The 10,828-nt window shown below is 41.2% G+C and overlaps 1 protein-coding gene across 7 annotated transcripts in view; it reads right to left on the bottom strand.

Moving 5' to 3' along the window:
* The window catches only part of Prpf39 (pre-mRNA processing factor 39), a 25,912-nt gene extending 17,165 nt beyond the window's left edge, over positions 1 to 8,747 (bottom strand). For 2 of the 7 annotated variants that reach the window (XR_003376939.1, XM_005343122.1), the window contains exons 1-4: positions 8,608 to 8,747; positions 4,120 to 4,466; positions 3,499 to 3,624; positions 2,733 to 2,851 (exon numbers count right to left, since the gene is read on the bottom strand). Coding sequence is in view for 6 of the 7 variants with exons in the window: in XM_005343122.1 (XP_005343179.1) it covers positions 2,733 to 2,851; positions 3,499 to 3,624; positions 4,120 to 4,437 (563 nt within the window). In the remaining variant the exon portion in view is untranslated. Of the gene's footprint in view, positions 1 to 2,732; positions 2,852 to 2,979; positions 3,625 to 4,119; positions 4,467 to 8,607 lie in introns of those variants that run through there. The other 5 variants (XM_013346185.2, XM_026779185.1, XM_026779179.1 and 2 more) reach the window with 5 other exon arrangements.
* Between the last annotated feature and the right edge of the window lie 2,081 nt (positions 8,748 to 10,828).

Here is a 10,828-nt window from a genome sequence, read left to right as displayed (position 1 = left end):
AGAAGAAGAAGAAGAAGAAGAAGAAGAAGAAGAAGAAGAAGAAGAAGAAGAAACTGAACTAAGTTTATTACTTTTCTTTTTAAATATTTTTAGTATTTCTATTTATGTGTGTATGTAAATCTGTATGAGTATATGCAGAATCCAAAATGGGACATTGGATATCCTGAACCTGGATTTACAGATATGAGACACCTGATGAGGGTGCTAGAAAGTAGACTTGGGTCCTCTGGAAGAGCCACTTTACCATGCACAAAACAAAATTTAAAGACATACTGAAAGAAAAGTTTACTATACAAAGATAAATTGAAAGTGTCCAATGTGCATGTGTATACACATGCATGTTTGTATGTAAAAAGATAGATGTTACTACCCTAGAACAATCTCAATAAATCCAGAGAATAAAGAGAGAAGGTTTAGAGGAAGGTCTGTTTAATCTATGGTAGGGAATCTTTAACTCTGGCCAGCTGTGAGATTTCAGAATTTAGGTTTACGTTCATCAGACAGATCAGCTGCTCCCTTCTGAAGTAATAACTCAGCATAAGCCTTAGATCAACAGGATTCCTCAAAAAAAAAAAAAACCTGAATGGCCTTTAAATTATTTTTTATTTCAAGTATCCTCTATAAAGAAGCTACTGGCTATATACTTCTACAAGATATGCATAAACAAGAAAGAAAAAGATCACCAGGCAGTGGTGGCACACGCCTTTAATCCCAGCACTGGAAAGCAGAGTGAGGTGGATCTCTGCAAGTTCGAGACCAGCCTGGTCTACGAGAGCTAGTTCCAGGACAGGCGCCAAGGCTACAGAGAAACCCTGTCTCTCTACAAACAATAACAACAACAAAAAGGGATCTACTGAACTCCAATAAACAGAGCCTGGAATCTGGTGTAGGAGGTTTTTCTGTTCATGTGTTGCTTTCATTGGTTAATGAATAAAAAAACTGCTTTGGCCTGATAGGGCAGAACTTAGGTAGACGGAGTAGACAGAACTGAATGCTGGGAAGAAAGGTAGAGTGAGAGACACCATGGATCTTCTGCCTGAGATGAACGCTGGTTAGAATCTTGCCAGCAAACCACAGTTACATGCCAATACACAGATTAATAGAAATGGGTTAAATTAAGATGTAAGAATTAGCCGATAAGAAACTAGAGCTAATGGGCCAAGCAGTGTTTTAATGACTGTTTCTGTGTGGTAATTTCCCGGGTGTAAGCTAGCCAGGCAGCCAGGACAAACAGGGGCCCGCTCCTTGCAACAGGAACCTAGTAATAAAATGAAGACATTTCCTAAAGCCATGGCGATGAGAAAATCCAAAAACTATAAGGAAAACTAGATGACAGCATGACAACATAAAATACAGACTGCAGAAACAGCAGAGGGTAAGTGGAAATGAAAGTAAGATCTACAGATATCAACAGGCCTGTTTGGACAGCTGTATGAAAGCCTTTTATTAGACAAATAAGAAACATGGCTGAGTGAGAAGTACTATTACAGATGAGTATGATGAAAACACCTAACAGACTCAAAATCACCAAAAAAAGACATAACAAACAGATTTACTGAAGCCTATCCTATAGCTATACTGAAAAGGTAAGAAATGGGAAAACAGGGTATATGCATGTATTCTGTTTTAAAAGCATTAAAAGTGCTCCAACCGGCTGATCCATCTCTCCAACCCTAATATGCCCATATTAAAAAATAGTTATCACAGGTGGGGAAAAAAGTGAAAAGGCCATGGAAAAATGACTACTTTCATACATTTGTGGGACTGTAAAATTGGTACCATTTGACAAAATGTCTTTACAAACAGATGTTATATTTTTAGTGCACTCCATAAAAATATATGTTCAGAGACATTTTTGCAGCACTATTCCTATAATAAAAGTCTGGTCAAATAGGACCTTAACACTGTATTTTTACAACACTGTATTTTTACAAGTTAATAGAATGGGAGATATAAAACATCCTGTTAAATAAAAAGAACAGTATTTAAAATTCACATACAAATTTGTACACATATTATATAATATCTGAAGGCATCAAATTAAGACATTAACTGTGGGGCTGAAGAGATGGCTCAGTTGTTAAAGCATTTGCTGCTCTTGCAGAGAACCCAGGTTCAATTACCAGCACCAACATAGAAGCCCACAGCTGTCTATAACTCCAGTTCCAGGGTATCCAATGCCTTCTCTGGCCTCCTGGGGCACCAGTCACACAGGTGATATAGACATACATGCAGACATAAAAAAAATTTAAAAAAAGAAGAAGAAGAAGAAGAAGAAGAAGAAGAAGAAGAAGAAGAAGAAGAAGAAGAAGAAGAAGAAGAAGAAGAAGAAGAAAGCTAACAAACTGCCTTATCCAGCACTCAGGAGGCAGAGGCATGAGGATCTCTAAATCTGTGGCCAGTATGATCTACTGAGCAAGTTCCCAGACAGCCAGGACCACACAGAGAAACCCTATTTCAAAAAACCAAGACAAGACACTGACCACAAGTGAGCAAAATGTAAACTTGTAACCTAGAGAGAGAGACATAAGCTAAGAGGGTGTGCAAAAGAGGAAGATTGCATTTTTGAAGCAATAAAGCTTAAGTTTATGTCATGTGCTATTTTTTTAAATAACAGGAATGAAGCAAATAAATATTAACTTCCAGTTTAGCATTCATGAATATTTCTCTTATCAACATCTGAATACTCATCTAAGTCTTCAAACATATTTAGAATCAAATATTTAACATACCCTCTTATTGAACTGTTTGTCTCAGGATCACCAGGGTCCAGTGTTTCTTTTAAGAAGTTTATATAATGTATCCAAAGATCAACACTAAGAGGTATTGCCTGAAGCCCCCGTCGATAAACCTAAGAAGAAAACAATAAACTGTACCTCAAATATTTAATCATTTCTTAAAAGAGAGGCAACACTGTGTTATCCGGTGAACCTTAGAAATACTAATTACTGGAATTTTGTTTAAATAATCTACCATTACCATTTGGGTGGAGGTTGGATAGAACATGGCAATGTTCTGATCCCCACGTGCAGAGTCTTGATCTTCAAAGCGCAGCAGTCCCTGCATTCTGACCGGGTTGTGTGGGCAGGCTTTGGGTTACAGACCATAGGGCACAGACCCATTAGAGCATCAATGACAGCGTCTGACCAAAAATGCAATAAGACGTAGCAAATGTGACTAGCAAACCAACTATATTGTTTGGAAATTGAGAAATAAATGTAAGTGAGAGAAAAGCCCTGCCCTACTTGTTAAGCTGCAGTGTAATACAGAGGCTTGCACTGCAAAGCTTGACAAACTGTAGAGGTTTAACGCACCTGCCAACAAAGAGAGAAAATATTAGCTACAAATGCCACAATAGTGACAAATGCAAATAAAATACCCTATAAAAAAAGTCTGATCATAAATGGTAGGTACTGCCAGCCAGAAAAAAAGAGTCTGTTTGTTATCAATTGGCTTACAGTACCTAACAGAGAAAACTGTATTCACTGATGTACGCACCTCATCTGATTGTTTAATGTTGTCGTGTCGCTTTTCAAGGTCTGCATACTTTTTCCAGTAACCATAGCAATACGGGTAGTGTATGAAAAATTTGTCAAATGCTTTCCTGGCAGCCATCAAGTGATTCTGATGAAAATAAAACAACGTGTTTTATCAAAGAAAGAAGTTCTTATCTTAAGGTGTTTTATCAAAGAAAGAATAAGTTTTTATCTTAAGTTTTTAAACAAAGAAAGAATAAGTATTAACTTGGTCAAATAGCAGAGCAGCTTATTTTTTTTTTTTTAGAGCTGGAGATCAAACCCAATCTCTCACAGATACTAGGCCCATGTGCTCTACCTTACTTAAGTGTACTCCCATATCCCCAAGGTAACTATTTCACTAATTTTACATATCCACACACAAGCCTCAATTATTACACAATATTCAGCATTGTGATTACATACTTTCCACAATGCATAATGCTATGTAGTTTTCAAAACTAAAATATATGGTTCTAGCATTACTGAACTTAATATGAAGATTATTTAAGAGATTAAACTTTAATTACAAAACAGAAAGGCTTGAATTGCCACTACTGGATTATTCTGTCCCCCTCCACACACCATTTAAATAGTTACTAACCTCCTGTTCTACGTACTGAAGCAAATATACCCAGCCCGTAAAATCCTGAGGATTAGTTTCTACTGTTTTCCAAAACTTTTCAAATTCTGGAGGGAAGTTTCCTTCTGTTTCTGTCACTGGAAGGTCCACAGCAGCTGCCATTTCATTTTCTTCTGTAGATGCGTTCACGCTGGGAGAGCCATCAGGTGATTGTTCCATCTCCGTAACGTTCATAATCTCAGTACTAAAATCTGGATGCTCTACTACTACTACCTCTGAACTGTTGCCTGCGCTGCCATTATCAGAGTTTCTGGACTCATCCATATGAGAATTTTGCATAGCTACTTATTTGGTCTTCAGTTAATGATCTGCAGAAACACACATACACACAAAGAGAAACAGATTCCAAATGCTAGTAAACTTTTTTGTCACAACCAAAAACATAGATTTATGTTTTTCATTTTATGTGTACGAATGTTCTATCTGCATGCATGTATGTGCATGCATGTATATGAGCCATGTAAATGCCTAATCTCCAAGGTTAGTAGACAATGCTGGGTTCCCTGGAACTATAATTATAAACGGTTATGAGCCACCACATGGGGGGACAGGAACTGAATCTGGATCTGTTAGGGCAGCAAGTATTCTCAAACACTGACCCATCTTACCAGCTCTTTTTAAAGCCCTGTCTGCCTACTAAAAACATACGTAGGAAAAATGAGTACATTTTATTATCTCTCTATAAATAATGGTGCCGGGCGGTGGTGGCGCACGCCTTTAATCCCAGCACTCGGGAGGCAGAGGCAGGCGGATCTCTGTGAGTTCGAGACCAGCCTGGTCTACAGAGTTAGTTCCAGGACAGGCTCCAAAACCACAGAGAAACCCTGTCTCGAAAAAACCAAAAAAAAAAAATAAAATAAAATAAAAAAATAAATAAAAAATAATGGTAACTATCAATCCTCCTGCCACAGTCTCCCAAGTACCTGAGACTGCAAACAAGGGCCAAATGGCCAGATATACCTGGCCAATAGTTCAGGTGTGCCCAACCTTTTGAAATTGTAACACAACGTTATCATCTACAAAGACAATGCTGGAGAACTCTGTAACTGAGTTAATCACTGCCCCCCTCAAATTTAAATCACACAATATTTTAAGTCTACTATTTTATGTTAGACAGCATTCACAACTATACTCAGACACATATGGTCCTAAAGACCATACCCTGCACATATCTAGAAGAAATTTGTTTGTTCACATGGTACTTCATTATGCAATAGGTAGCAGGCACTGTGTTAGCACAGTGGTTCTCAACCTGTGGATTGTGACCCCCTTCTGGGGTTGAATGACCCTTTCACAGGGGTCTTCTATTAGAAATATATTCACATTTTTTTCTTTTCTTGCAAAATTAGCCATGAAGTAGCAACAAAACTAATATTATGGTTGGGAGTCACCACAACACGAGAGCTGTATTAAACGGGTGCAGAATTAGGAGGGCGGAGAAGAACCACTGTTTTAGCAGCTTGGAATTGTCAATGCTGGCACCTAATATCCTTGGCTAATCCCTAGAGACTACTTCACAGACTGAAGTTGTTTAAAGAAATGTTCAAATTCAACCAGGAAAGAAATGAACAGCAAAGGTACACTAGTTAATACTGTCCTTTTTTAATGAGAAAAGCTAAAGTTTTCCCAGAGCCTACACCATTCAGTCTCCTAACCCCTTAGCTGGAATTAGGTACACTGCTGCTCTGGACAAAATGAGTATTCTATTAGTAAAGACGATGGAAGAGGGGTAGTGAATAGGTAACTCGTGCCCACCAGATATCACACAACTGTTGAAGAAGAAATCAGCATAATCCCTAATCTTTGTTTTACCTTTGATCCAGAAGTTCTAGTCAATACTTGCCCATATTTTTACACAAACATGTGTCTGTCTGAGTATATGTACAGGCACCATAGTGCACTGGTGCCTGAGATCCAAGAGGACAATGAATATCCTGAACCTTCAGTCAGCAGCGAGTCATCCAACATGGGTGCTAGGAACCAAACTTGGCTCCCTTACTGAAGCAGCGCTCTTCATTTACATTGCTATTGTAATAATCACTCTCTCTCCTACACGGCAGTGGGTTGTTTTTGTTTTTTTTTTCAAACTAAATACCGCTTCAAGCTAGCTTCTGATTTCTTTAAACAGAAAAAAAACAAGGAAGCAACCAAACCAAACCAAAAACATCCAAGTCAGGCAGGTATGGTATCACAAGCCTCTAACCTCAGCATCTGGGAAACAGATGTAGGAAGAAAGTGTTCTACAGCAGGCTCCACAGGAAGGCCCTAACTGGGAAACAGAATCAAGGGTAACCTCAGTACTCAGAGACTAGATTGGGCTTCATACAGACAGCTGGAGCTATATAGAAGACCTAGTATTTGGGCTGCAGAGGTGACTTAGTTTCTACTGTTTTCATGGTGCCTTCAACTCATCTCCAGGTCACACTTCTGGCCTCCATACCCACCTGCACATACTACATGCATATACCACCACATAGACACACATACACACAGAGGAAAAAGTCAGAACAAGAAGAGTATATACATACACTAACGGCATATGCTGAAATACACACAATTTAACTCCTTCATTTTGGGTGCAGTTAAAAAAAAAGTTAAAATACTGCTAAACTATTGATACAGATGAACAAATCTTACAGACTATTAAATTTAGGGAGAAAGAAACTTTGTTTTGCTCAATGTTGCATCCCTAGAAACCCTTGAAACCTAGAAACAGATGCCATATCCAGTCCTAACTTGGCAATATGCCATTCCTCAGACTAACAAAATTCTTCATCCCTACAATGTACTACACTAATGTTTTACAAAGCAGACTTTCGATGCTATGACATTTTTAAATAAAATGATAGGAATGATAGGCCCAAATATGCGAAGTAAAAAAACTAACCACGTATTACCCGAAAACAGGTAATTTCAGCATGTTATTTTTTTAAAAGTTAAAAGGAATTTTAGAAAATAACTTAAATGATGAAAACTCATTAAACAAGGTGTATTTGACCGAACACTTTTTTTCCCCTGATGTTTTACATGCCTCCTATGCCCACGGAGTCATATGAAACACTATCTATCACTGATTGTTACCATAAACCACCTAAGTAATATATATATACTGAAGTCATTAGTTAACTAGCAAGCTAGCTTTACAATCCACAAATTACCCCGTGTCTCAGCCCAGATGAGTCATCCCAACACCTAGGCTGGGGGAGAAAAGGGGTTATTATAACAAGTGGTTTTGGCAACCGGTTTTTAGAGACTAAGTAGGGTGTTCACAGGCAGACCTTGTTTCCTCGTTCTAAACAATTACGTCCCAGAAACTGAACTTTGTTTATATATTTACAATGTCTGCACAATCTTCAGAGCTCAAGTCTTACACAGAATAATTAACAGATAACAGAAGATTCTGCCCCTCCTTGAAAATACACAAATCAAATTAACTTAATGTACAAATCTTTTTTTTCTCAAGTATAAAATACAAACAGCACAAAGTGTTGAGTCTTTCAAATCTTCTGGGGCCTGCAAAATGGCTCAGCAGGTAAAGGCACTAGCAGTCACGTCTCAGAGGAACAGTGCTGAGTTCCAGTTTTTTAACTCTAGAACGAGGTTATAAACATGAGAGGTGTGAAGGATTGAACAGTCGTTGCTGATTTTTCTCAAATGACTTTTAAAAGACTGCCATGGAGCCCAAAGCACGGAAGCCCCAACCTTAGCTTGCTTTCTCGTACGAGCCTTGCATCCTTAGCGTCACCCTTTCCAGCAGCTGAAAATTTTCAGGAATTTCTGAGTACCTCAGCTGTCTAGTGTAAGTTCGTGAACAGACGGCCATATCAATATCAAACCAGAAAGGGGACACTCGAACCGGCAGAAGGCTACATCGTATTTTTATTATTTCTGCATCGCTACCAACACCTTACACAGCACTGGGAGCTTCGAGCAGTATTTATGAACGTAAAGTCAGTGCGTAAGGTCAGCTCCTGACCACGAAGCGTAAAATTCCATATAAGCAGATTGTTTAAAAACGGTTCTAGAAGGCTCTTTCACGTGTCTGTCCGTCCGTCCGTCCGTCCCCCGCCCCCCCCCAAAAAAAAACGCACGCCAGCCTACGGATTCGGTTTCGCAGTGACCGAACCTCTCCGCTTCCCGTCGCCCCAGCCACGCGGGGTCTCAGGTCCAGGCCAGCACGAGCTTGAGCCCAACGCTAAGCGGGCTCGCAAAGCCGGGCGCCCGTAGGCTCGCCAGCCGCGGACCCCGGCCCGGCTCCTCCCAACAGGTGGGACCGGGAAGGAAAGGCGCCGCCGGCCCGGCGCCAGGCGCACGCCAGCAGGCCTCGAGCCGGACGAGCAGGCGAGGCCGCGGCCCGGTGCGGCCTGAGGCGGCCCGGGCAGGCAGGCCGGCCCTTCGCAGCCCGCCGCCTCCCCTGCCACCAGCTTCGGGGCGCCCCGCCGCAGCTACCTTACGATGGACGCCGCTCGCTGCCATGAGCCGAAGCCTGGGCCAACCTCGCCAAAGAAGGGCCTCCCAACGCCTCAGTCCGCGCAGCTCCCAAAGCCGCCACCGCCAGCGCCGCCGCCTCTTCGGGGACACACTGCGCAGGCGCTGGCGACTCCAGGGGCGCAGCGGTCACGTGGTGCTCAGACCGTAGGCCCCGCCCTCCGCGGTCTCTGGTCACAGACTGTGTTCCCCACCCCCCAAATACTTGCTATCCAACCTCAACCTCCAAGAAAACCTCTAAAATATATTTTCCTAGCTGCCCAACCTTGACCGTAAAAATCTATCAAGAAATGGGCAGAAAGTCAGCCTAAAAGCTCCAAACGTCAGGGCACTATGGGCTCTAATTAACTCAAGCACTCTGAAAGTAGAAATCTCTGGATGTGAGAGCTTGAGGCTGAAGGGTTTATGTACCATGCTCTCTGGGTAGAGAGAGGAGCTTTGTGTCGAGGATCTTAGCAGCCATCTTCAGTTGCATATACTCTGGTCCCCACCTTTAAATAGCTTTTGAAAATTCTGTCTTCTCCCAGTAAGACTGTAACCATTGAGCGAGCACACGTTTACTGATTGATCACCAGTCTCCTGTCTGGGGTTCAATAAAATCACAACTAGATTTTAGCTCGCCCTCTGGAATTGGACTCCAGAAATGTTTCTTTTTAAGATGGTTTTATAGCTGTTAGCTATAAATCACCTCAACTGTTCCTCTGCTCCCAAATAACCAACTCCTCACCTCGTTCTACATTTCCATGCCATTGAATGGTCACACATTCCCTTTCCTTCTGCCGTGTGCAGTTTGGGATTCTCTAAAAATCAGCAGTTTTTCACTAAGTGTTTAACATCTGAAGGAGTAATCAAGAGAAGGCACTATTTTTATTTGTTTGTTTGATTTGCTGGTTTTAAGGTTTTTGTTTTGTTTTGTTTTTTTTCCCGAGACAGAGTTGCTAGCTCTTGTAGACCAGGCTGGCCTCAAACTCACAGAAATCTGCATGCTGGGATTAAAGGTGTGTGCCACCACCACCCTGCACTCTGTTTGCCTGCATATATGTATGTGGGCTACATGCTTGCAGTTCCTAGGGAGGCCAAAAGAGGGCAGTCTTTAACAGTCACACTAACACTGTTTTCCTCAAAGTCGCAATAATCCACAGAACTGGAGTTCTTAAGTATCTAAAACATTCCATATGGTTAGCCTAAAATGTGTTTATCATCACTGAAAACATAAATTACCCAGGCATCATGGTGCATGCCTATAATCACTCTTGGCGGGGTAGAAGCAGAAGAATCAGGAGTTTGAGGTAATATTCAACTGCGTGAGTTTGGGTGAGCAGGGACTATACAAGGAGCAGCAGAAAGGAAAAAAAAACCGCATAAGTCAAAACAGACTGAGCCATAGTTTAACTTAAAATAAATTGCATATCTCAATTATGAGCATTACAAAGAAAAAGCATTTGGTCAAATACTGTGGTTTATAGTCTAGTCCGGTATCTATAACACAGTGCTTAAAGTCAACTGATCTTAGACTCTGAGAACAAGAAGATCTAAAGAGGAAAGGGTTACTTATTACCCATAATACATTTTCTCCTCCTGACCAATTCTAAGCCAGCCTGCTCTGTTCTCCGGAGACTGACTCTTACACACTGTATTGGTGAATTCCCTTGCTCCTGGCTCCTGTTGGATCCGGCCACTTGTCCTTGACTGAATGGCGTCGAGGAGTGAAGCGGATATTCATTTTCCCCTCTCTGTTCAGGGGTCTCAGGTCTGATGAGGATGTCTGTCTCCGCATCAGCTGCTGCTGCTTCCAGAGCCCAGATTTTCCTAAAGCCCGCCTTTGTAAACAGTAACTTCTCAAATCCTGATTTTGGTATTCTCTCTACTTCTTTCTAAGATCTAGATTGGTAAAAGAGAAAAGTGGTTCTTTCTGAACTATTCAGGATAAGGTTTGTTTTTTTATGCTTTTCAAAACATAGCGTTGCTGAGCTGTGGTGACACAGTCATGTAATCTCAGCATTTGGGAAGCTCCCTCCCCCATTTCTTCTTCCTTCTCTTCATTGCTTCTTCTAGTATATGATGAGTTTCATAGACAGGAAAGCGGCTCTATGGCAAATTCACACGCTCATTGTCTCACAGGGTTTCCTTGGTGTCTATGCGTGGAGCAGAAGCTGGAGCATATTCATTCAACAGGAATCCC

The sequence above is a fragment of the Microtus ochrogaster genome, chromosome 1 (assembly GCF_000317375.1).
Source record: "Microtus ochrogaster isolate Prairie Vole_2 chromosome 1, MicOch1.0, whole genome shotgun sequence".
NCBI lineage: Eukaryota > Metazoa > Chordata > Mammalia > Rodentia > Cricetidae > Microtus > Microtus ochrogaster.
This window is presented reverse-complemented; position numbering and strand designations above follow the sequence as displayed.